This window comes from Podarcis vaucheri, assembly GCF_965113315.1.
Source record: "Podarcis vaucheri genome assembly, chromosome: 3".
Lineage (NCBI taxonomy): Eukaryota > Metazoa > Chordata > Lepidosauria > Squamata > Lacertidae > Podarcis > Podarcis vaucheri.
The window spans coordinates 101,281,418-101,309,112 of record NC_138761.1 but is presented as its reverse complement, the minus strand read 5'-3'; the positions used below and the strand labels follow the sequence as shown (position 1 = coordinate 101,309,112).

The following is a 27,695-nucleotide window of genomic DNA, read 5'->3' as shown; positions in this document are numbered from 1 at the left end:
CGTGTACACAAATGAATTTATTTAAAATGTGCCTTACAAAACAAATTGTGATCATGTCATTTATCCACAGTAGTTACAATAAACTCACACATCAGACAAAAACCAAAGCTGCAGCAGCAGAGCAGAGACAACTAAAAACATTTACAGAATATTGCAAGTTAAAGACAACAACAGGACTTTGCCTGGCTTCTAGAAGCTGGTAAAGAACAACTCAGGGAACAGATGGATGCCAAATGAGTGGCATAATAATGATTGTGGATGATTTATGACAAATAATGGGAAAATTATGCAGATGGTACATCAGACCCTCTCCCGTACTTAGGCAGAATCCTAAGACTTTCTGTGTGCTGCTTAGAGCAGGGATGGTGCTTTCAAACTCTCCTCTCTCTCCCTGCCCTCTCTCAATCCAAGCCATTTTGGGAATCCGAGGACAATAAAGCAATTGGGGAAGGCTTCAATCAACTGTGTTTTGGGGCTAAAGGATGGAAAGTTGCAAACCTACACATGCATGTAGGAAACAAAGTTTTGAAATTTATGGTTGCTTTAATTTTTTTTTACAAGAAATATACGTTGGAGCAGGATGCGCCCAACTCTGGATAATGTTTGCTATAGCTCTCACTGGTTATACCATCGAGCTCAGAAAGCAGAGCAGGGTTCATAGACAGCTGAGGCTCCTAATTATGAGATGATGCAAAATGTAAGCCAATGTTGGAGCTAAAAAAAAGGTGTTATTCAGCCGAGTGCTTTCCCACAGAATGAGTCATGGCCGCACAGCGTACATTGCCTTCCGTTCACACAAGAGATTTCACATTTCCCAACTTTTCATATGCAAAACGGCTCGTTGAAAAGGGAAGAACGTGGATAATCTTACCTGTTGTTGACCTGATTGTTGAGGTGATATTGGAAGATGCCATTGCAGGGATACATTCGTCGTCTTGAGAGTAGCCCGCCTGAATGGCACGCAAGTAACTGTGGCTTCTGGTTCGGAAACAACCCGGCAGATCGAGGGCATCCATGGCCTGAGCTTCAACTTCACTAAACACTGATTCACAAACAGATTCAAATTGCCCATTGACCTCTGCTTCACTCATCTAGATAAACAACAACATTGCATTGGGTGTTTTTTTTGGTTGACTTGCTCTGTCAGGAATGGACTCTGCTGTAGCACTTCAAAAGCAGGCACTACCTGAACATTGATAGAGTCCCCCCCCTCACCCCCCACATCACCTCTTGACACTTTTATCATGCAGCAAAATGCTTCAACATCATTGAACTAAGCATGTTTGCTATCTGTGTGCTAAGCAGACTATCCAGTTCTGATGTTATTTTTGGATGACAGCTTAGGACAGCTTTTTAGTTTCAATTTGTTTAGCAATGAAATTTAATAAATAATAAAATAACTGTGTAGGGGTGCTATTGTTTTTCTTTGCTACTATGTTATGTAGTTTTTTTGTGTTTTTATATTGCAAATCACCCTGTAATCCTTGAATGAATGGTGGTATAGATAATAATAATAATAATAATAATAATAATAAGAAGAAGAAGAAGAAGAAGAAGAAGACACACAGTTATTGAACAAACCAGGATCTGAAACTAGTTTGATCAAGGTTTCTTACAGATAAAAGTAGTTGAACAAACCAGGTGTTTTTTTTCTATATTTGAGTGTAAAAGGAAACTGTTTTGTTCCAAACATCTATCACAAATTGCTCCTCCTCCTCCTCCTCCTACTATAGTGTTCATTTTATAATAGGAAACAGACTGAAAATACTAGTGAAACTAATGATGCTAGTAAACAATATGATCCTGGCTTGAAGTTCTTATGGCTAGGATTGTAAGATAAGGAAGTTTACTGAGTTAAATGGGACTGGTGTGGGATAGCTGGAAGCAGAAGGAGAAAAATGGAGCAACGGGGTAGGGGGTGGGGGTGGAGTAGGGTGGACTGGAGTCAAGAGACAGAGCGAGAGAGAATGGCATGCCAGAGAGAGAGAGAGAGAGAGAGAGAGAGAGAGAGAGAGAGAGAGAGAGGAGGTTGGGTCCACAAGTTGGATCCAATAAAATAGATGCTCTTGAAACTGCGCAATGTTTCCTTGGGTTCCTTGTCCTGCCAATCATAATCACATCACAGAACACATCCATCACCTCAGATTAAATCAAGGATCCAGTGCACTTTGAAGTGCACTTGATCCATGGTGCACTTAATCCTTATGGATCCTCATAATTCCCTCACAAGGGATCCACTCCCAAACCACTGCTCAATCTGTGCACCCAGATGCATTTTGTGATTTGTTGTTGATTTTGTCATCTTGCGTAAAAATCACGATTACCCACGATTTGGATCGAAGTTTTTGTGGTGCTACCAAGCACCAAATCTGTGACGGTTACTGATTAGTCTACCACTGCAAGTTTCAATTTGCTGATTCCCACCCCCCCCCCTGGAAAATCAAGCAAATTCAAGGGAATCCATTTTAATTTCACTGGAGCTGACACCTTAGAAAAGCTAATTTTGTTTGTTTCTCGTGCTTTCCCTCTTTCTGTCTGTGGGTGGGAGTAGGCTGACCCACAGCAGGGTGGACAGAAGGCATGCTGTCCTGGCCTTGTATCAAAATTCCAAAGTGCCAATTTGCTGAAAGAGATTGGCAGTTGACAGAAGCTGCATTTGCCCATAACACTTGTGGCTGTATTGCCTCCATCCCAACACAAAGCTACCCTGTGAAGTGGCTAAAGGGGGGCAAAAGTCCAGTTGACGACGTATGTATTTTTAGATTCAACAAATAATTTCTGGCGAATAGCCTCTGATTGCACCGAAAGCCTGATAGTACCATTTCCCATAAATACACTCCCAGAATTAAGTTGTTCTGAAAACAATTAGTTCTGGCCCCTGTAATGATTATTTCACTTCTAATCAAATTACATTAACTAATGTTCTCTGGAAAGACAAACATTCCCATTCTGAATAGCCTTGTGCAAACAATATTAGGAAAGAAAGATGGGATAATGCAGTTCATACTTATGATTGTCTTATTTCCTACTTGTAAATTCAACTTGCTGGCAAGGAGCATAGCCCCTTTTTTATGTGGGGAGGAAAAAAATGTATACGAATCTCCCTTTGTAGCATAAATGGCTATTTAGACGGGCATGAAAAGTTTATGTGGCATGGCTTGCTGAGGTCCACCTGTATCTGATGTCCACCTGAAAAACCAACATGGCTCTGGGCTCACATTCTCCTCAGTTCTTCTGCACTGGCTTAATTGGGGAAGAGAATATGCAGCAGGAATCAGGAGCAACGAGGACATAGCATTCTCTTAACACACTTAACTTCCTTGACCAACATGATGCTGCCCAAATAGTCTGGAGCAGATAGGAGCTGTAGTGCAAAACAGCGGCAGCTCACTTAGGTTGGGGGAAAGCTGACCTAGAGGAACAGCGCTGCCTAGTGCTATAAGACAAGGTACTGTATGGAAGTGGGAACCTTCGGGGCTTTGCTGAAGATAAACAGCAGTTCACGTCTCCTCTTCCACTCTCTCTGGCATGGTTTATAATATGAAATGTGTGGTGAGATGCTTCCGTTGACAGATCCTTGCAGAAGAAAATGCTTTCGGTCAAGGAATTTCAGAGTATGGCAATCTCGTTTTGGATGTTTAAGGACGGTTGGGTCCAGTCGCAGACGACTCTGGGGTTGCAGCACTCATCTATGATTTCTATGATTCTATAGGAGTGCTCTGATGGTGTTTCCTGCTTGGCAGGGGGTTGGACTCGATGGCCCTTGTGGTCTATTCCAACTCTATGATTCTATGATTCTATGATCTCACTTTCAGGCCAAGGGAGCCAGTGTTTGTCCACAGACAGCTTTTCGGGTCTGGTGCACGGAGGACCGTGACGGAAGCCAGAGCGTACAGAAACGCCATTTACCTTCCCGCTGCAGTGGTACCTATTTATCTACTTGCACTGGCATGCTTTCAAACTGCTAGGTTGGCAGGAGTTGGGACCGAGCAATGGGGAGCTCACTCTGTTGAGGGGATTCAAATAGCCACCTTCTGGTCGGCAAGCCCAACCGGCTCAGTGGTTTAGACCACAGCACCACCCACATTTTGTTTGGATGTTTATGCTACCAGGGAGAGGAAGGAGTGGAAAAAGTGCGCTGGGAAGCAGTTACTTGTCTTTAGTAACTTCAAGTTCTGGCAGAGATGAACTTGTGAACAAGTGCAGTCCTGGAATGTCTATGCCTGCTGTCAGCTAGCCTCAATTTTGTCCTGGTTCTCTTGTTGTATAGGAGCTGTAGGGGCCTGCCACAAGGCAATCAGAACATTTCACAGCTGTTCTTAGGCTTTTTCAAGCCGTGAATCTCTTAGATGACAATCCATGCATGCTAACAGGCCATCTGATTTCCCCTTAGAACTGAATCATAATCAGTAGAAGATTATGCGACATAGGAAGGCTCATTGAATGAAATAGATCAAGAAGTCTTTGCTCCAATTTACATGACTTTCCTGCATTTCTTACCCTAGAATGTGGGCAGTGTCCAGACATTCAAAAACAAGAAGCACACAAATTAACACTCATTAGCTTTATACGCCAAAGGTTCGCCCTATACAACACACACAGCTTCACCCCTTAAAAAATTCAGTGTAACAAAAACACAGCGTACTGTTATTCTGTTCCTCCTATCTCACACCCTCAAAAAGGTGGGATGTAAACTGTGCAAGCCAGCTACTCCCAATTAAATTTCACAACTAAGACACAACACTGGCACTTATTGAATGGGCAGTTTCACAGAGAGTGCCACATCAAACCAGTGTTTGCCACCAAGTGTATACTCATCACAGAGCGGCCAATTTGTGCTCTTTGGTAAGTAACTCCTACATTTGCAAACCATTGTTTACCACTTCCATACTGTGGCCTGGTTTGTACATAATGCTAAACCAAACCACGGTTTAGCATGTGAATACATGAGTATGTGTGCCCTCTGAGAGGAGATCATAGCCACTTTGCCCCTCCTTCGGTCCTGCTGTCGCACTGTTGTTTCGTTGCGTTGTCCGGACTCAGGCTACTGGTGTGTCTCGCTCCAGATAAACCAGCTGTTGTTACTGTTATATGTTTTAAGTTCATATACAGAACATTTCAAACGCACACCTTAGCACCAGGTCTTGCTGAACTACAACTGTCGCTCCCATTGGCCATTCTGGCTGGGGCTGAAATGAGCTGAAGTCTAGAACATCTTGAGGGCCACAAGTTCCTCATCCCTGCCTGAAAAACTATAGTGTGTGAAACAGGTCAAAAAGGCTTGAGACTCTGGTGGTTTCAGCTACAAGATGTGATTCACTTGCACATGAGAAAAGCTCCACACTTAGGCAAATGGTCTCAGCTAAATATTTTTCGTTAGGCCATCTCAAATAGTTTAAGCCCTTCGGAACTGGACATGTTTTCAATTCTCTGGCATGGAACTGCTGACAAAAACTGCTGAACAGCTTGTAGCTAGCTTGGGTGATATGATAAACTCCTGTTGCTGATGTCGCTTAGAAAATCAGGCTGAAAATAAAATAAAAAATGTTTCCAACCTGGCTGATGCAGCTGGCCTGACTGAGCGTGCTCACTGCTCTCATATAGCTCTGATTCCTTGATCGGAACTTGGGGGAATTGTAGTTTGCTGACGGATCCAAGTTGTGTCCACCCGGCACATCACTTGCCGCTTGCAGGTAGCTCTGACTATTAAGGAAAGATAGAGAGGGAAACAAAGGATGAAAAACTAAGGCTAGAAAGAAGCGAGGGGGTGGAAAGAACACCCCGTGATACAGGAGGCCACTGCCCATTCCCCCAGAAGCTTCCCCCTAGGATTCCATTGAAGTTAGGGGAATACCACAGAAAAACTGGCCTCTGGTTTCTTATTCCTACTACAAGCACAGGCCCTGACCCAGCTGGAAAGGCCTCAGCTGCACACATCTGCTCCCAGCTCTTAACAGACCCAGTCTCCTTTATGGAGAAGAGCTTGGACTAGATTTAGGCTCTCCTTCTCCTAAGCATATGGTTGGCGCTGTCAGCACTTAAGTGCTCTAATTGTCTGGTCCAAGTGGGAAGTGCTCAAGATGAGTCCCTGGACTTTGCCATCATTGCTTCAGCCTCTAACAGCATGTATGACACTTGGGAGATTTGAAGCACTCGGATCGACCAGACTCCTTTCAAACTCGCTGGCATCCTACTTCGGGGTGTACTTGAGGCTGGTGCCGAGTGCTTCTCAAGCCTTTCCCAATGCTTACAACCAGCCCCATGAACATCTCACTTCACATTATGTTGGTGCTAAACAAATTAAACCGTTAAGTGAACAATGATCGTTACGGCAACCTATATATCCATCTGTTATGCCACGATGGTCCCCCCCCCAGCTGCTCGCCATTTCCTATACTATTAACATTTCTCCCAGCAATGCTATCTGCAAGCCATTACCCTCCTGCTTCAATTTTTTTCCAAAGTGGATCTTTTTCTCTCTCTCCGTTGTATAATACTTTGCATTTGAATCTGTCCAACATTTCTTCTTTTTTTTCAATAAGGCTCTCTAGTATGCTGAGCTCATTTTTTAATTTGTAGCCTATCATATAAATCATTCACAATGCTTCCCCCGAGATGTGTGCTGCCCACTTCTTCTTCCAAGTCATTAATGAAGATGTTAAACAGCACCAGACCCGGGGCTGATCCTTGTGCAACCCCAGAGGACATCTCATTGCAAACTAATCTAAACTGCATGCATATATTAAGTGAGATATATCTTAGGTGAACTTTTAAAAGTTTGGCATTGACTTGTCATTGGTGGCAATCCAGCCACTCAGTTTAATTAATAAACCTCTTTATTGTCCTGCTGCATAGCATGTGGTGAATGATTTACTTACACTTTAAAACTGCGAATTGTTCCTTACTAAACTAAAATATTGCCTACGGACCTTCCTCATTCAGTTGTAAACATTTACCATAATACAGACATGAATGCTGAAGTCCTAGACGTACTTAGTAATAACAACCACTGAACTTAGCACACCTTATTTCCAAGTATAAATGCTTAGGATTAAGATGGCACATAATCACATTGATGGTGAAAGGCCAATCAAAGAAAAGACATTCCATTTGGGGGAAACATTTAGCCAATGAGAAACCATAATCCACATTTAAATTCCACAATGGTCAAAGGGAAGACTTTTCTTCCATTGACTAAAATTGCCAAACTTGTGTAGTATTGTCCTGGTACAATTGAAATGATAAAATACAGTGGGTCTGGAATTTCTACCACATTACTGAATACTGTGTTTTCAGCTACTGTAAGGGGGGGGGGAGAAACCTTTAGTTTTGCTCGAGCAATGCAAAAGAGTCTTTCAAAATGCACCATAAAAATTGTTGCATTTCAGAAATGGTTAGTAAATAGTGATGAGCATATGGGAAAGTGGAAACCAGGTTAACAAGACGCACTAAATAACTAGCGTGACTAAAAACTGTTATCTGCTTTAGCCTCAATTCAAATTCTTAAAGTGAGAAAATGACACCAAGTGCCTTTTATTTTATCCTAACATTCCCCTGATTCCATTTCAGCAAATGCTGCCTTGTAAGCGTATGGTATGAACAGTATCTCCAACGTTCAGCCCAAATGGAGTCTGTCCTTAAGGCCACTTTTAGAACATGCCATGCCTTTGCAGCTTTATCCAGTTGATGCAGAAGCAGTAACAAATAGCATTATACTTGCACAGTTTCTTGTGCTTCCAAGGGGGACAAAGGACACCAAATGGAGGTAAAGCAGGTGAATTCCAATGAACATAATACGGCTGAGAAACCTGGCAAGCTCATATCCCAAAGAGGCATATTACAAAAGGAACTGTGAATACCTCTAAAAACACAATTTCCCATGAACAAAGCTTCCATTGCCTGCACTAAAAACATATCACATACTCACTCTGTAAGCTGAAGCCTTCAATTGTTTTATCAACACATAATTTCTTAATTGAGGTTGCATCGGGTTATATTCATTTTTAGCGCTGCATAACTAACTGCTTCCGCTGAACTCAGCAAGAGCTGCTTGTGTGAAGGTGGCATACAAGAAATGAGCACAGCTCTGGTCCATTTTTAACTCCATCACAGCATGCTGGAACTAACAGTTACTATAAATTCTCTCCAGTAGCACCTTAAAGACCAACTAAGTTAGTTCTTGGTATGAGCTTTCGTGTGCATGCACACTTCTTCAGATACACTGAAACAGAAGTTGCCAGATCCTTCTATATAGTGAGAAGGTGGGGAGGGGTGTTACTCAGAAGGGTGGTGGGAATGGGAGATAGGCAGATAGCTGAGAGAGCCTCTTGACGACTCTTAACGACTGTAATAGGTCTTACAGGAAAAGGCAAGGGGTGGGAAGGCGAGAAATGGTTTAGTTATGTATAGTGAGATAAGAATCCAATGTCTTTGTTCAGCCCAGGTCTTTTCATGGTTTTAAGTTTGGTAATGAGTTGTAATTCAGCAGCTTCTCTTTCCAGTCTATTTCTGAAATTCCTTTGTAGTAAAACAGCTACTTTGAGATCTTGTATAGAATGTCCTGGGAGATTGAAGTGTTCTCCTACTGGTTTCTCTGTTCTGTGATTCTTGATGTCAGATTTATGTCCGTTTATTCTTTGGCGTAAGGTTTGGCCTGTTTGTCCAATATAGAGAGCTGAAGGACACTGTTGGCATTTGATGGCATACACAATGTTAGACGATGAGCAATTAAATAGTCCCGAGATGGTATGTGTGATGTTGTTGGGGCCAGTAATGGTGTTGTCCGGGTGTATGTGGCAGCAAAGTTGGCATCTGGGTTTATTGCATCTTATCTCACTATACATAACTAAACCATTTCTCACCTTCCCACCCCTTGCCTTTTCCTGTAAGACCTATTACAGTCGTTAAGAGTCGTCAAGAGGCTCTCTCAGCTATCTGCCTATCTCCCATTCCCACCACCCTTCTGAGTAACACCCCTCCCCACCTTCTCACTATATAGAAGGATCTGGCAACTTCTGTTTCAGTGTATCTGAAGAAGTGTGCATGCACACGAAAGCTCATACCAAGAACTAACTTAGTTGGTCTTTAAGGTGCTACTGGAAGGAATTTTTTTATTTTGACTATGGCAGACCAACACGGCTACCTATCTACTACTATAAATTCTCTGAATCAGATTAAATTTATTCAGTTTACCCACAAAAATGGCTCAAGGTCAGTTCTAATAACGCTCTCATCATACTAATTGTTTTGGTAGCTCAGATAAATCTTCAATTCTACAGGAGTCTTGTATGGACAATCAATAAGCTTTCTAGCATAGTTTAGCAAAATTTGTCATTTAAAGCACTTTGTACAGCGATAACTGAAATCTGGAAAGTTTCTACAGATGCTGGAATATAAACTACATGTTTATTTATTGGGGCATTTAGTTCTTACCATTTAAAAATCAAGGTGGTATACGTTTGTTTGCGTGTGTGTGTACATACATACATACACACATGCACACACGCGTGCACACACACAGCAAATATTAAAAACAAACCTAAAAATAAAAATAATTGTTGCCTACCAAAATTCTAGAATAGATTGGTGAACTTGGAGTAGAATCTGCAATCTGGTTAGGACTTCAAAATGATATTGGGGATTTCAGCCCGCATTCGAATCAAAGCAGAATTCTGCACCATCTCTTTTGCTATGACAGTGTTGTCTACTATATCGGAGCGAATGGTGCACCAACCTCAGTTGCCCTTAGCAAGCCTCCACTTGCCCACATTCTTACTTAAAACTCTGCCTATCATTGGCTGTGGCGCCCCCTACTGTTACCCTCCCTGTCTTCTGGCCTACCAGCCCCAAGGAGCATCAGCCACCGCTGAGTTGATGGTGATGATGATGATGATGATGATAATAATAATAATAATAATAATAATAATAATAATAATTTTTATTTATACCCCACCCTTCCCAGTTTAAAAACCGGGCTCAGGGCGGCTAACAGCAAATCTAAAACACTGATTAAAATGTGACTTAAAAACAGCATAAAACAGCACAAAGTACAACATAAAATGCAGCATCAATATCAATAAAATTCAAAAATTCAGGGGTCATTTTGGGAGGGGGAAAAACCCGGAAAACAACAACCCCAGTCAGTAGACATCAAATGATCACCAGGGTTAACTGGCCAAGTTGGTCCTACTAGGGCCAGCAAGGAGACCAGGGAAGAATTTAAATGTGAGGTCCCAGGAAGGGTTTCTTCATAGAAGAGGAAAGGGGAAAAGGGAATAGAGGAACAGGCTAATTCAAATTGAAGGCCAGGAGGAATAGCTCTGTCTTACAGGCCCTGCGGATGGAGATCAACTCCTGCAGGGCCCTAGTCTCGTGGGACAGAGCATTTCACCAGGTCAGAGCCATCACTGAAAAAGCGCTGGCCCTGTGGAGGATCGTCTGGCTTCCTTGGGGTACCTTTAAGCTATTATTATTCATGGACCTTAGGGTCCTCTGTCGGACATACTAGGAGAGGTGGTCCCGTAAGTACGAGGGTGATGATTACCAGAGTTTCAGAACACAAATGCCATTCGTGTACCGCACCAACCCGAAGGAAACACTGACAGAATGCACACTTGCCTGCTCATTCCTCAAGGTTAGTCTCCAAAGACAGACTTAATTCTCAGTGGATTCCTCTTCTAAGGAAAATAACCCATATTGCTTAGAAAATTCTTTTCACCTCCTATTGCTCCCACCGGTCATATAAGTATCAAAGTGAGTGCTAGTTGAGATGGATAATTGACCCATATTCTAAAACCACAGATTGTGAACTAAGGCACTCAAATCCCCTTTAGCTTAATTTTCTTATTATCATGCCCTTCAGATCAACAAAGTCTGAGGGTGGAACAGTTACTGGAACTATATTTTATTGCAACAGATAATTTTTTAAAAAACTACTAAAACCTTGATCGTTGTGAAACCTAGATTTAATAAATAAGAATTTATCAAAGGTTTGTTTCAATTTAATACAACAATGAAATGTCCCATCTTTAAGAGCAAAGTAAGGGGAGGCTTGTCGCTTTCCAGTTTTTGTACTTTGGTTTCTCCTTCTTTATTTTGCTTAGAAGCCTTTTCAGTCCTTACTCGGTACATGAATGAGAACCTCAATATTAGAGATGGCCTTCGCTTTACAAAAGAAGGTGGTATTGAAGTATGAAGGTCCCAAGCTGCTTAGGACTTGGGATGGAATTTTCCAAATTTTAGATGTCAAGCTTACCCACATGGATTTCCCCTGCCCAATAATCATCTCATTAAGGATTTGGTTCCTGCACCCTAGGCCCACTAAAAATCTGAACAATTATTGCAGATTATAAGCACTATTATATGCATATGCACTCCAGGTTTCCTAAAGTAACCAGCACATAAATGGATACATAAAACAATGCATATAACGGTATAAAAATATATATGTGTTAACAGACTTCTAAAATTATGCTGCAGAAATAGAGTACGGCATGGGGTTTCATTCTTTTGCAGTATTATAAATATAATTTTACATTAAATGTGGGCTTTTAAAGAAACTGACAGTGCATGATAAGCCAGTGCTCAGGTAAAAGAGGTAGGCCGTGAGTAAAGTTTAATTGAGTCAGAACCTCCAAATTCTATGAATAACCTATTTAGGGTATCATAACCTGTACTTTGAATTGCACCCAATCAACTGGGGAGCAGATGTCAACCCTGGAGCACTGCTGTAATATACTCCCAGCTAAAGGTACTTCCCATGGGGAGAGAAGGTGTTGCATTATCCTGCTTCTGAAGCTTCTGAACCATCATCAAGGGCAGGGTATGGTACACTATAATCGCCTCGAGAAAACGAAGCGTTCCAGTTAAGTTTGACCTTCTGCTCACCACAGGAAATTGTGCCGTTTACCTTCTGCTCACCACATGAAATTGGCAAAACCAACTCCTAGCTACTACTGCAGCCTGGGCTCTAACTTGCGTTCCCAAGTCTAAACCTACATGCCCAGAACAGGCTGGTGCTCAGATAATGAACTCCATAATGATAGCTGCCCTCTCCCCATCATTTTCTGCTGCTGTTATTGGATTTCGTTAGAAATCACATCATCATAGAGATGGTTTTATTAGATTATTTGAACTGCATTTTACTGTGGTTGCTTTAGCACCACTGTTAAAAGGTAAAGGGACCCCTGACCGTTAGGTCCAGACACGGACGACTCTGGGGTTGCGGCGCTCATCTCACTTTACTGGCCAAGGGAGCCGACGTACAGCTTCCGGGTCATGTGGCCAGCATGACTAAGCCACTTAGCTCACTTAGGTGAACCAGAGGAGCACACAGAAACACCGTTTACCTTCCCGCCGGAGCGGTACCTATTTATCTACTTGCACTTTGGCGTGCTTTCGAACTGCTAGGTGGGCAGGAGAAGGGACCGAGCAAAGGGAGCTCACCCTATCGTGGGGATTCGAACCGCCGACCTTCTGATTGGCAAGCCCTAGGCTCTGTGGTTTAACCCACAGTGCTACCCACGTCCCAACACTACTGTTACCTGTCCTGGAATCTATATGAAGGATGGGTTATAAATAGAGTAAAACAAACAAACAAACAAACAAATATAAACAAACTTTTGTAAAATGAATTTGATAATATTTGAATATATTCTACATAGCAGAGGACAGAAAATATACATATAATCCATATTAGGGTGTACGGCAAAGAGAAATCAGGAGCAATGAAAGAAACTCCATACAGTATTTCATTTATAAGTACCTGCAATTCAAGGTAATTTATATGCAGCCTAAACTTTGGCTAAGCCTGCAACTATCGCTTTTGGTCTGACTAGATGAGATCAGGCTTTGTGTCAAATTAAATAAAAGTGTTTTGTACCTAGGAAGGCAGCTGCATGTTTCCCTCTTCTATAAAAAAGGCTGGGTAATAGAAAATTAAGTTAATAAAATGAGATTGCTGTAGGAGAAGAGCAGCTTGTGTTTTTCACCTCATTCTATGAACCTAATCACTGAACCATGGTAGACCTTTTTCTTTTAATTTTTCTCCTTCAAAGGCATTTACCATTCTTCATGTTATAATGCTATCCTTACAGAAGCAAACACTCAAGAAAGATTCTATTAGGATAAAACACAGGGCTGGTAATTGTGAAAATTAATTTAGGAAGAATTAGCTTTTCTTTTGCATCAAATGACACATTAAGCAATTAACTTAATCTATACTGTATTTTGTATATTATTGCAGTGTACAGATTGTCATTAACACAACTACATGTGTTAGTTTATTCAATAATTCTATTTAAAAGCCTTTGCCTTATTCATTCTGCATACAGGGATTATGTTGTGAATCCCTAAATGCTGCTCTCTTTCAGATAAACAGAGGAAGGTTTGCTCTTCTTAAATTCTAGAAAGCAACTTCTTTCCAGCAGTAACCATTTACCAGTGAACTCTACCTCTGACATGGGCAAGTATTTATTTATTTATTTATTTATTTATTTATTTATTTATTTATTTATTGTTTCTGTCAATAACCTGTTGAGAAGGAGGAAAGAAAACAAAATACATAAAACACAGTATGATACATTAAATGTGGTATGAAATATAGAATGGTCTTTATCTCCATTGTGAATGATGATCCCAGCGCTGCAATCTCAGATGCTGTTCTGAAAAGACATTCTAGCGTATAAAGCCCATGTGATGTCTCATTTGTGCTTAGCAATCTCTCCTTTTGTTGACTATTATTTTAGACTTTTGTAATAATTATAAACTTTATTAAGGGCTGGATTCAACTAAATATTCCTGAGAGCAGGAATCGGCACAATTCCCATTGGCACAACAGGACGTTTCTCCCTTCCATCCCATTGCAACCCCCAATTAGGTTTCAGAGGGTCAGAAGAACACCCAGAACAGCACATGTGGGGAAGGAAAAGGGAGATTTTGTTTTGTTGGGTGAGTGCTTGCTTTGATGGTTGTATTAGCGTGGTGTTGAATTCCACCGTATATAAAGTATCTGGTGGAATTGGCCTCTCAGTGATTTAAGTCTCCAAACGAAACTTAGAGAAAGATAGTAGTTCACTTTCTTTCCGATGAGAGCTATTCATAAAGGGCACAATTTGTCTTTTCCAAGCAACCAAACCAAACAAAAAAACCCTCTCCCCCATCTCTTCTGTCACTAACATTTAGTTCATTTGAGATGACCATCTGAAAGAAAAATAAACACTAGGCCCTGAAACTGAAATAAAAATGGTTGTGTCATTAGCTTCTTAACATCCTAGCCTCCTACACAATAACCTTTCTGTTGGTATAATAGGGCTTTTTAAAGTGCTGTGGAATTGGGCAGAAATATAGCACAGGACAGAGACATTGAAAGGTGGAAATCAAGATACTCTTTATTGGGTTCCCTAGGCTTCAGGATAAGTAAGATGGTATAACGTACACCTTGCAGGACTATGGACAGCTGACTGTATCCAAGGAACTTGCCCCAACAAAGACCAAACTCCAAACAATTCCTAATAACTTTCTGTGCCTTGATTACTCTTCCTTGATTCCATGCCCATGAATGAGGAGTCAAGATTTTTAAAATCGACAGCCATCAGGCCTAAAGCTTAGCATCTTTCAGAGCTTCAGGTTCCATGCTACCAGTCTCAGGCTTGAGCTCAAAGACTGAATCTCCACTCCTGGGGAATCTCCTCTGGTGCGGATGAGAGAAAGATGGATTCAGCCAGCTCCCCTCCCTCTGTATCTGAGAACAGACTGCTGCTTGAGAATGTAGAAGTTCTGGGCATACTTTCCCCCTTAAACTTTACATATACTCTGCTTTGCTACATCCCTCTCTTGTTCAATTAGTCTATCCCCTGCATGCAAAGACAGTGGATTGAGTGGACAAGACCAATAGTGGGTCCAATGGTGAAGCAGGCAATTTCCGCATGTGAGGGAAGGTAGCCCATCTAGAAAAAGGAAAACTCTGATCCTAAACCTCCGCTGCCTTGCAGGGGACATCTTCAGGAGAAGAAAAAGCTAAGATGCAACCTGACACAAATTGATGGTTGGATGGCATCTTGAAGCCTCCTTCTGTCAACACCTGCAGCAAAGCTGGTGCCAAACGTTTTGCTCTGCTTTCCTTTGGACCACATCAGTGAGGCCGAGTGGCAGGTCTTCTTGTCTGGGCAGCCTATGACCTCCATACACAATGCCCAGGCTTGAGCCCCAGAGAGGTCACATTTATGTGTTACCATGGGATCTAGTTCACAAATAATTTATAGATACAGTGGTACCTCGGGTTACATACGCTTCAGGTTACATAAGCTTCAGGTTACAGACTCTGCTAACCCAGAAATATTGCTTCAGGTTAAGAACTTTGCTTCAGGATGAGAACAGAAATTGTGCTCCGGTGGCGCAGCAGCAGCAGGAGGCTCCATTAGCTAAAGTGGTGCTTCAGGTTAAGAACAGTTTCAGGTTAAGTACGGACCTCTGGAACGAATTAAGTACTTAACCCGAGGTACCACTGTACTGAAACAGGAAGAGCTGATGATAGGAAAGTTGAAGCCATCCCATAACAGCCCAATTCTAAAGATGTAAATGAAAAATTAGCTTCCTGTGAGCTTGCCCCCTCCCCATCACATCTTGTACTTCCTAGCTTGAAAAATTAATTTGTATATATTCATATGTTCTTCAGGATATATTTAATGGATGCACATTAAATACAAGGCTACTTTGTTTTTCCACTTTACTGAAAATGCCATTGTCTTTCCAATTACTGTCAGTTTTATTTCACAGCACATAGATCTTTTCTGTTAGAAATATAGTAAACTATATAAGATGTTTGCTATTTATTATAGGGCACAGGAATTGGTTTTTTTTTTTCTTCTGCTAGAAATAGAACCACCCACTTAAATGGGGAAAGTCAGAATAAGTACAGCTAACATTTTCTTTCAGTTGTGGCACAATATGAAGAAACTGCAGAAGGAAATGTAGTCTGAGTCAATGAAACTCACATTAATGAAACGTAGGAAAAAGCTTTGAGAGGCTTACTTTTGGTGGTCTCCAAGAGCTCTTTGTCCGATAGATTTTAACAAGGACTCCGGATGGACTGCTACCTTTGGTGATGTTTTGGGGCTAGTGTCGGAATCTCCACTCTCCTCATCTCCCATGGCTTTAATATAACTTCCACTTCTCATCCTTCTGCAGGGAATCTCCTCATCTTTACCACCAGCAGGGTACCCTCCCCATTCATCTTGAGGCACCTGGTACAGTATATTACAACAAGCACAAAAGAGAAATAAATCTCATCTTGCCATGGAACCCTTTTAAGAACAAACATTTATGATGAAGAAGGAATAAGCATTCGTCATTACATAAAAGAGACAGTTTAATCGGGCCATTAAGGTATGAAGCCGTTACCATTCTGTTGCATTTGACGTGAGGTGAATGCAGACAAGAAGTATTTAACAAGTGGCAACCTATGCCATAGTGGCACAGAATGGGGAGACTCTACCACCCAGTGTCACAAAAGATGCAGATGTGTCGTAAAGTTCTCCTCGTCACATCAATTTGCTGCGACAATTTGCTCTGTACATTGTCAACCATGTTAAGTTTTTATTTGGTAAATGGAAATCTTGATTTGCCTTTTAGCAGCTTTCAGAGAAACCAATGAACGCTAAGACCCAGGAAACCTGCATTCTGATATGTCCGTAATGTATAAAAAGTCAGAAACTAGAGTGAAGGCTCAAACATCTGGGAACTACACTTCATGATGCCTTGGTGAATGAATTGCAGTGGTGTGCGATTGTCAATTAATGAGTGATCAAGTTTTTGATAAGTAGGGTTGCCATATGTCCGGATTATCCCGGACATGTCCAGGATTTGGCCATTGGGAATTGTGTTCAGGTGGGAGTCCCTTTAATGTCTGGGAAAATCTGGACATATGGCAACTCATATCAGAAGTGGTGATTTCCGTGGGTAAAAAAGCTCAACAACTTTTCAGTCCAAATTTTCACTTTCTGAAATATGGCATAACATTAATGGAATGGTAGGAAAGAAATACAGTTTGCTTACACCTTAGCTTCCCCCCTTAGAGTTTTGTTTGGAATAAATTAAGATGAAGGGTGGGTTTGTTTCTCGTCCCTTAACCCTTCTTCTCTCCATCCCCTTTTTCTTTGCCCTGAACCAGCTAAGGAGATACACTGGAACAGAAGCAGTCTTCCATGCTTGTAGCTCTTCTTGGACTGTGCACATGAAACAGATACACACCCAAGAGTAAATAGTACCCAGGGCGGAGAAAGGGGGTGGTTCTCCCTGGGTGTCATCACTGAGGGGGGTGACATTCGCTGCGCCACCCACCTGAGACTCCCAAGCCTACCCCGAGTTGTCGGGGGAAGGGGCAGAGCTGTGCCACCTTGCCGGCGGCCTTCCTCCCCTTCCCCCTTCATTTTGACAGCTTGGGGGGAGGCTTGGGAGTTGCAGGCAGGTGAGCCCCATTGCCCCCCGCTCCTGGGTGGGGAAACCTCCCCCAAGCTATAAAAAGGAAGTGGGAAGGTAGTAAGGCTGCTGGCAAAGCGGTGTGGCTCCCACACCCACCCTGAAAGCAGCCTGCCATGGGCGGCTCGCTTCACCCCCCCTGGGTGGCTCGCTCTGCCCCCATGGGACGCTTGCCCCACTCCCATGCCCCCACCCCTGGGTACCAGAGCAGCTAGCTCCACCTCTGATAGTACCTCCCAGCCTTGTATTACTTTCAATAAGATATGCATCCAGGTGCATACTGATGTTTCTGGATACAGTGGTGCCCCGCAAGACGAATGCCTCGCAAGATGGAAAACTTTTCCGTTTTGGAGGTGCTTCGCAAAATGAATCTCCTATGGGCTTGCTTCGCAAGACGAAAATGTCTTGCGAGTTCCTGCGGGTTTTTTCCCCTCCCCCCTTTTCTAAGCCGCTAAGCCGCTTATCAGCTGATCCGATCAGCCGCTAAAAGCCGCTAAAAGCTGCTAATAGCACTAATCCGCTAATCCGTCAATGGGCTTGCTTCGCAAGACGAAAAAACCGCTAGACGAAGAGAATCACAGAACAGATTCTTTTCGTCTTGCGAGGCACCACTGTACCTTGAAGGTGTCACACATGAAGCCTTCCTTGAGCTAAACGGAACTACAGAACCTGACCGATACCTTATCTATTCAGGGTAAAAGCCCTGACCCTGATCAATGATTGCAGTTACTAGGCAAAGAAGTGCATGTCTGTCCCACTTGTACGCAGAGAGCATTGGAACCAATTGAGGCAGGATAGGTTTTGTGTTATGGGTAGTTAAATAAATACAGAAAATAAGTTAGCTTCTTGAAACAGAGTTGCTAGTGGTCTGAAATCTTCTCCCAAAAGGCTAGGACACCACAATTCACAAAAGGCAAGGACACCATGAATAATGACTTTTCTTAATAAGGGAAGATATATTCATGCTACCCAGGAATCTATTTTGCTGCAAAAAAGTACCAATTCTAAAACTACCCCATAGAGAGTTTAACACTTTTATGTGTCATTTTTGAAATACCTGCCTGATTAGTAGGATCTCAATTAATTCCCTTGCATTATATTTGGAATCAGTGGATGTCAGCTCAGTACTGAAGAGAACATGAGAGTGATGATGAACTTTGAAAGCTATCAAGCAGTTATGACTGTCTAATTACATGGTGGTCATATAATTTAAAGGACTGTCACATAATTCAGAATGAACTAAGGTCCAGGCAAGATTGGAAATGGCACTGTGCTGCATCTAGCCTTGTATTTGCACACGTCCAGTGCTCATTGTAGATATACATAAATGATTCTTTACATAAATGGTTCTTTATCATCCTAGGTTTTTATTATTTGACCCTAATCAGGGGCAAGCAACTATTTTGTGCCTGAGGGCTACATAGGTGGCTGTTGGCCACAGGGAGGTGGGAGTTGCCACTCACCCACACTTAATGTAACACATATACAGTCAGATTCATTCATAATCACATTCACACTTAATTAATCTATGATTTATAAAGCAGTCAGAATAGCACTTGCATCTATGCTGTTTCTCAGCTGGCAGGGAATAGAGAATATCTAGGCTGATATAGGACTGCAAACTTTTTCACAAGTGCAGCAAGGAAGTTTTAAGTCTCTTTCACTTTAAGTGAACAGAACTGTTGAACTGAATTTGGAAAACATGATTCGTGTTAGGAAGAGCTACTTTAGTCAAGTATTCTGCTGCGCCTCAGCTAATCTACAAGTATTCCTCTCTGGAAGGCAGGTAATTTGTATGGCCTTTATCGAAATGGCCTTTGTGCAAATCCATGTCATCTCAACTTGCTTGCTGTGGAACGGCTTCCTGTCAGGGGCCGGAGTCAGGGGCAAGTCAGCAATAAAACACCCAGAGTCAGTTAACACTTTATTCAAAGAAGCCCAAACAGCGCAGGCCTAGTGATCACAGCAACTCTTGCCAGTAGGTCTTGCCCCAGTGAGCCAGTTGTGAGGACCAAAGGTCCCTGCCTTCCCACCCGTCTCTAAGGTTCCTTCCCTGGTTCCTTCCCCAGCAGCCTAAGACTCCTTTGTCTTGTCTCTCTTTGCTCTGCCATTTTCATTTCTCTCTGTGTTCTGGGAGAACAGTGGGGAGGGGAGCTGGTCACAGCAGGAGGGAGACACTCCCTGCCTTCTTCAGCACCAGATGTCCACTTTGGGCTCTGGGGAAGGTCACCTCGTGAGCCAGGAGGACTCTCCAGGGTGCTCCCAATATACACAGTTTTAGTTACACATGCGGAGGCCCAGAACCTAACCCCCACATAAATGAGGAGCTGCCTGTATATTGCTTGATACTGTACATGCTTAATGGGAACCCACATCCGATTCAGCTACAGCTTCCGCTGCTTTTAATTGGCATGAATTGTGTCCTAATGCAAGGGAGTAGGTTTGCTTGATTTGGGCACCTGATAAAGCAGGGGTTGCCCTCTGGACATTGTAGATTACAATTCCCATCAGCCCAGCTAGTGTGGCTGGTCAGGGATGATGGGAATTGGAGTCCAAAATATTTAGAGGGCACCATGTTAGCCACATCTGCAATAAAGTTTTCATTTTCTATACATTGGTACCTTGAGTTACAGACGCTTCAGGTTACAGATGCTTCAGGTTACAGACTCTGCTAACCCAGAAATAGTACCTCGGGTTAAGAACTTTGCTTCAGAAATCACGCAGCGGCACGATGGCAGCAGGAGACCCCATTAGCTAAAGTGGTACTTCAGGTTAAGAACAGTTTCAGGTTAAGAACGGACCTCCAGAACGAATTAAGTTCTTAACCTGAGGTACCACTGTATTAATATAGTATGAATAGACCTTTACATGAATCATCCATATGCTGTCTTTCCTATTTGGCTTTCTGTATGATGCTCCCACCAGGGACACACATTAGAAACAAGCTACAAACATATGTCAACACACATACAGAAATTAAATTCATATGCTTGTCCCACAGTTAGATCATGGTCATTTTTATATCTGAAATGTTACTTAAGAATTCAGCCTCTTCAGTATGGCAATTCTTCTCTTACTATACTCTTATTATACTCTTTGAAGTATAATGCAATATACTTCAAAGGGCTATTATAACACATCTTTCTTTCTCTTCCAGATCAGCAGCAAAAATCTGTCTACTCGCACTGAAAATCATCAAAGTGCCTTTTAGCTTGTGTAAATAGTTATTGATGCCTAAAATTCCCATCTGAAGAGTTTGCATCTGCTAACTGGGAATAATTACTCTAATTACCTACCTGTAACAAGTGTTGATATCTATAATTTCTTTAAAAAGCCATTTCCTGTTCCAGATATTAAATCTTTATATATACAGTTTAACAAACAAAGGACTTTGTATGACATTATAGTGCTTGATGTCCAGCATGCGAAACTCATGACAGAAGCAATGCCTGCATCATAATAGATACAAACCACTTCAAAACACATGCAAACTTAAGGCTGAACATCAGTTGTATTCTATAGTACGTGTTTTTTAAACCCTTCATGTCATATGCAATATAATAATAATAATAATAATAATAATAATAATAATAATAATAAATTTTATTTATATCCCGCCCTCCCCAGCCGAAGCCGGGCTCAGGGCGGCTAACAACAATCAAATAAGCAATCAAATGATCACAAAATCTAAAAATATTTCATTATAAAAATTAATTAAATCAAATTAATGGCAACCAATTAAGCAAAATTCTGTGCAGGTTGCCAGAGGAGGGAGTCAGGCTGCGCCCTGACCAAAGGCCTGGCGGAACAACTCTGTCTTGCAGGCCCTGCAGAAAGATGTCAGGTCCCGCAGGGCCCTAGTCTCTTGTGACAGAGCATTCCACCAGTTTGGAGCCGCAGCCGAGAAGGCCCTGGCTCTAGTTGAGGCCAGCCTAACTTCTCTGAGGCCTGGGACCTTGAGGATGTTATTATTTGCAGACCGTAGGTTTCTCTGTGGGGCATACCAGGAGAGGCGGTCCCGTAGGTACGAGGGTCCTAGGCCGTATAGGGCTTTAAAGGTTAAAACCAGCACCTTAAACCTGATCCTGTACTCCACCGGGAGCCAGTGCAGCTGGTATAATACCGGATGAATATGCTCTCGCAGCGAAGACCCCATAAGGAGTCTCGCCGCGGCATTCTGCACCCGCTGGAGTTTCTGGGTCAGTCTCAAGGGCAGCCCCACGTAGAGCGAGTTACAATAATCCAGTCTGGAGGTGACCGTCGCATGGATCACAGTGGCTAGGTCAGGACGAGAGAGATAAGGGGCCAACTGCTTAGCTTGGCGGAGATGAAAAAATGCCGCCTTTGTTATAGCTGTAATCTGCGCCTCCATAGAGAGGGAGGTATCGAAGATGTATGTATGTACATTGAACCCAGAGATTTTTGCCTGGTATAAAATGTCTTATATTTTGAAAGGTTCAAGACAATCACTATCTGTCTGATTATTATTGAGTGATTATTACTTTAAAAATACGTCCATTGACTTTATTTTAGGAAATGTGCTCTCAATGTGATCGTTGGATTAGCATCTGTATGAGGAGAAACTCAGAGTTATTATTTGGAAGTGGGAGCTAGGAAAACAGTACTTCTTTTTAGTGGATGTGCTTCTTTTCAGGCTGAGTCATCCATTCATATATAGGCAAGATTACTTTAAAATGAAAGTCAATAGTGTATTACCATTGCATTTCCCAAATGTTAGCGGGAGTAGTAATGGTGGGAGGAAGTTTACTACTTCCTTTCTGTTTGTACGTTTCTTTGAAGTGTTTTTTTAAACTTCCTCCAGGTGTGCTCTATTCCAAAAAGCAGACAACAGCCGGTGAGCCCCAGACACATACTGAACATACTATCCAAGCTGACATAGAATCATAGAATTGTACAGTACTACTTCATCAGTACATTGGTACCTTGGTTCTCAACCTTCATCCATTCCGGAAGTCTATTCCAAAACCAAAGTGGTCCAAAACCAAGGCGCGCTTTCCCATAGAAAGTAATGCAAAACAGATTAATCCGTTCCAGACTTTTAAAAAACAACCCCTAAAATAGCAATCTTGCTATCTAACGAGACCATTGATCCATAACATGAAAACAGTAAACAACGTACTGCAGTCACACAACCAATCAATCAGTAGCTGAACCGGGTTCCACACAGTCACAAAAACAAAAAAGCCACAAAAAAGCAAAATAAATAGCAAAAACAGACAGACCTCAGTGTAACACTCAAATCGGAAGCGTAACACTCAAAACGGAGCATGTTTGGCTTCCAAAAAAAGTTCGCAAAATGGAACACTTCCAGGCTTGCAGTGTTTGGGTTCCAAGTTGTTTGAGTACCAAAGTGTTTGAGAACCAAGGTACTAGTGTAATCATGTAAATAGCATCCATTGTGTCTGCCACAAAAGAAGCAGAAAATATCTAGGTACAGGCAAGGTCAGGGCATGAGAACACTGCAACAGAAAAGCTGGATATAGGGAACTACATGTAAAAAAACAAATCCTCCATCACATCTGCTAAAGTTTTTGTTGTTTACACGATGCTGAATTCCTACAGAAAGTAATCAATTCAGGCATGTTAATACGGGTCCAAGGGTTTCTAAATATTATCACTGGCTAGAATACGCCGCTGTTTTATATGCCACCATTGCAATTTATGAGAAGTACGGGGCACACTGATCACCAAAGTTTGTACCAAGTACAAAGACTTCAGTAAAGCTACAAGAGAGCACTCACAAAGTGGATGGCATAGTGGTTCACATGAAGATGCTTCTAACTTCCTTTCTGTCATGAACAGGAAAAAGATGTCAATTGAACAACAACTTAATATGCCATATGCAAGCGATATAAAAGAAAATAAGCACTCTAAAATATCAACCATTGTGTATTGTGTGTTACAGGACCTTGCTCTTCATGGTAAGGCCAGTTCCACAGGTAACATGGTGGACCTTTTACAGCTTTCATGATAAGGCAGGGGAAGTTTTTTTTTTTTTTAAAGCATGAACTTTTGGATACTGGGGCAAGCAATGCTAATTACACATCTGCAAGATGTGGCCAACTTTTGATGGAAGATACTGTTATGAAGGCTAATGCTTGCATGAGGTACTCAGTTTTAGAAGATGAAACAGCAGGTCTTTCTGGTGTGGAACAACTGTCTCTAGGTGTACGATTTGTGGAAGAAAGTGATGGAAATACATCTGTACATGAGGAATTTATTGAGTTCCTTTCAGTCTCAATACTAGTTCTGACTTTGGACTGGATCTCAATGTTAATTGGACAAGAATACAATGGTTGCTCAACCATGGTAGGAAAGGAATATGGTGTTCAAGCACAAATCAGGGCAATTTACTGTACACTCAGGCAACCTTTGTCCACTCCTCATCTCACAGAATTAATCACACAACAGATTATCCTAGCTGTGTAGCTGATGTTTGTACTACAGTTGGCCCAATTAAAGCCATCTTAAATTTTCCCGTGAGAACATCCAGTGATGGCATCTAATATCCAACATACCAAGGCTATGTAAAACATAGTGCACTCAAAAATATGAGAGTATCTGTGTGTTGACAGAAAATTACATAAGCATTGTGTTGCAATTCAAGCAATTAGCACTAGATTAAGCGACATGAAGATAAAACAACTTTTATGTTGTGCACATCACAAACATCAACTTTCATCAATTGTCTTGTGATTATAAGCAAATATTATTTGATCCTGGAATCTGTCACCCAAGCTGTGCAATCTGTGAAGTTGGATATAATGGGAAGGAGAGCACATATACAAGTGTTTCTGGAAATAATGAAACATCCAAGGGAAGCTAATGAGGAGACCTTTGGCATAATTATAGAGATATGTCACTGGATGTAGAACTTAAAGCACCCAGACAATCCATTCAACAGAAAAAATGCTGTCCCTCATCCCAACCAATCCACAGAATACTTCTATGAGCAGTCCATCTACATGGCTGCCTGTATTTGCTTATAACCTTGCTGAGGACTCATTACCAACCTGCTTACCAAAGAAATACATCTATTATTGTGTGCCATAGGCAACATGACTGGACCATGCCAAACTGTTTCCTATTATGGCTATCCTTATGGCACGTTCCTTCTCAGTTACACCATGCACAGGAAAATGATCCTTTAGCACTTTGGGCAGGGTGGAAGACATGTATATGTTCAACAATGAGTGAAGACTGATTGTCTGGCTTTTGGTCGAGTGTTGAGTGTCCATAGAGGAAAAGTTGAATAGATTTCCCAATGGGAAACTTACAAATGAAAGTTATGGAGCATTTCACCCCAGACCCTCAAAGATTCCAATCCGTTTTTGCATTATAATTTCCTTTACTGTATGGACAGACAAGCATTGGTTTCAGGCCTTACATCAGGCATTCACCACAACCAAGGCAGATTCAGTGTAAAGGGTGTGAAATTCAGCCTTAAGGATTTTTAATTTGGTTTAGATTCTCACAGTAATGCTGTTCAGTGGACAAATTGAAGCTGTACATCTTTCAAGGGCCCCACACTGTTACTGTTAAATGGACAAACAGAGCAATTTGTTGGAAATTCGTTCTGAAATGTATAATCTCATGCAATACAATAAATCACCAGAAGGCACAACCCAACGTTGTTCCTTGTTGTTTCTCTTCTGCAACATGTAATGGTACATGGATGTTAGTTGTAGAAAAGGCTGCAAATACTCAAGCCAGCAATCTGCAGCTGCACATCAAAGAGCTTGCCCCTACTCCCCGAACTATTTCTGTGGACACCTATAGTTCTGCTAGATTCAGCCCATTTACACCACCTTCCATTTTTTTATTTTCTAAATTGATAATTTTTTCATTCTGAATTATGACATCAGAATAATGCTGAATATATATCGTATGCATGATTTAGCATTCCAGCAGCTATTTTATAATCTTCTGTTGTGCACAGTGCCTTTGAGCACATTGTTTGTCCCAGTAATTAGCATTCAAATGTCACAATTTGAAGTGTAGGTTTCTTTTGGGTTCAAATTTACTATTAAGAGGATGGTGCACTGTTGTTTTCAAAACTAACATTTAAACCAGGAACCAAGCAGAGGGCCTTCTCGGTAGTGGTGCCCACCCTGCAGAACACCCTCCTATCAGATGTCAAGGAAATAAACAACTATCTGACTTTTAGAAGACACCTGAAGGCAACCCTGTATCGGGATTTTTTAAATGTCTAATGTTTTACAATTTTTTATGTGCTATAAGACTCCCAGAGTGGCTGGGGAAACCCAGCCAGATGGGTGGAGTAAAAATAATAAAATTATTAATATTATTATTTAAAATATACATTCAAAATTCTGTGAATTATTCTTAGCTAGCCAGGATACATTTCCAGGTATTTCTTGGTAGCAGCCTAGCAAATGTTGCTGTTCCTATTATTTTGGAACCCTGAGCTCCCATCGTTTATCCAGCAGCCTTAGAAGTTCTCTGCATCTGATTATTTATTCAAGCCTTATACATTTTCTGAATAAATTAGACAAACATTATTGGCAAATATCATTGCAGACCAAATGACTCAAACAGTGATAGGTTAATCTAAGCAGTGTGAACACAATGATGGATGATAACAACAGCTGAGCAACATAACTCTCTAACATCTCTAACTTAAGATCTGACAGCCAAATCATATGCATGTTTATGCAGGGCCGCACTCAATATACTATGGGAGATCCATGGCCAGGATACCATATGGGCTTGGTGCTATATTCTTTCCTTTCCTCTGCTGTGACTGTATTGTATAATAAATGCTTTTTTAAAAAAATACTAATTAGCAGCACAACATAACTGTGTTGAAATAAATTAGTACAGAGAAAAGGTGTTCAAACCTCATTATTTCCCTAATCTGAATGCCCTCCTCAAAGCTTCTATTACCTACTCAGTGAAAAATATAGAGGCACTCATACGTTTTGTCCCACAAAGCCCATAACAGATTTAGGCAGCAAATGAGATAGAATAATAGTATGTGTAAGCTGGTGGGTTCGTCATGCTGGCCACATGACCCGGAAACTGTACGCCAGCTCCCTTGCCCAATAAAGCGAGATGAGCACCGCAACCCCAGAGTCAACCACGACTGGACCTAATGGTCAGGGGTCCCTTTACCTTTGCCCTTAAGGTGGTGGGAAGGCTAAAGCTCCATTCTCCAGTGTCTCTTTCTGATCTTCAAGCAGTGGCGTAGCATGGGGCAGTTGCCCCAGGAACAAAATTGTTAGGGGCGCAAATTTCAACACCCAGTGCTGCCTCAATATAGCTGTGTGTTTCCATCTCTGGACTCTGCTGAAAACAGCTTCTCCATGCAAACCAGGGACCTCTCCCAATAACAGAACAGCTCTTCTTTTCTTATCTCTGCAGCTGCCATTTCCTGGGTGACACGGATGCTGTTGGGCAGTTGAATGCGCACACATACCCTGTCCATTTCCCTCACTCCCGCCCTGCTCTACGTGGCTCCGGGTACTGGCAACCCACACTATGCTACTTTCTTGAAATAATGAAGTTGCTAATTACTGAAAAACAACAACAGGAAATCCATCTAGATCAGGGGTTGGCAAAGTTTTTGTGACCTGGGCCAGTTCATGGTCCTGCAGACGCTGCAGTGGGCCAGTGTGTGTGTGTGTGTGTGTGTGCAAACGCTATTTTCGGCGCTCCTTCTGGTGTGGAGGAGGCGTCCACAGCTTCTCATTGGCTGTAGGAGCTTCCTGCAGCTAATGGGAAGCTGGCCAGCATCACAGAAGGTGGTCCCCACTCAATCGGCTCCGTGTCGGTTTAGTGTGGTCACGGGAGCCGATCGAGTGGACAGGGGGTTCACTGGGCAGTTAAATGACCCCCATGGGCCGATCTCTGATCTAGATCTAGATCTAGGTAGGTAGTTGTGTTGGTCTGACGCAAAATAAATAAATTAAAAAATTGTCCAGTAGTACCTTAGAGACCAACTAAGTTTGTTCTGGGTATAAGATTTCATGTACATGCACACTTCTTCAGAGAGGAGATCCTCTTGATTATGAATCACCTGAGTCATGTCAGTTTATCCCTCAGGACTATCTTGGGAAGTGGGGGCAGACATGTCCATGGGACTTGCAATTAAGTATGCATAGAACTGCTCCTATAATTTCCTTTTCCTAAGAAACATCTGATATCAGAAGAAAATAGATGTAACTAAGGGCTTGACT

The 27,695-nt window shown here is 41.9% G+C and overlaps 1 protein-coding gene across 13 annotated transcripts in view; it reads right to left on the bottom strand.

Moving 5' to 3' along the window:
• The window catches only part of DLGAP2 (DLG associated protein 2), a 402,575-nt gene that overhangs the window by 56,943 nt on the left and 317,937 nt on the right, over nt 1-27,695 (bottom strand). For all 13 annotated transcript variants that reach the window (XM_082215473.1, XM_082215468.1, XM_082215475.1 and 10 more), the window contains 3 exons: nt 16,030-16,241; nt 5,556-5,703; nt 872-1,091 (listed from right to left, as the gene is read on the bottom strand). In XM_082215473.1, the coding sequence (XP_082071599.1) occupies nt 872-1,091; nt 5,556-5,703; nt 16,030-16,241 (580 nt within the window). The remainder of the gene's footprint in view (nt 1-871; nt 1,092-5,555; nt 5,704-16,029; nt 16,242-27,695) is intronic.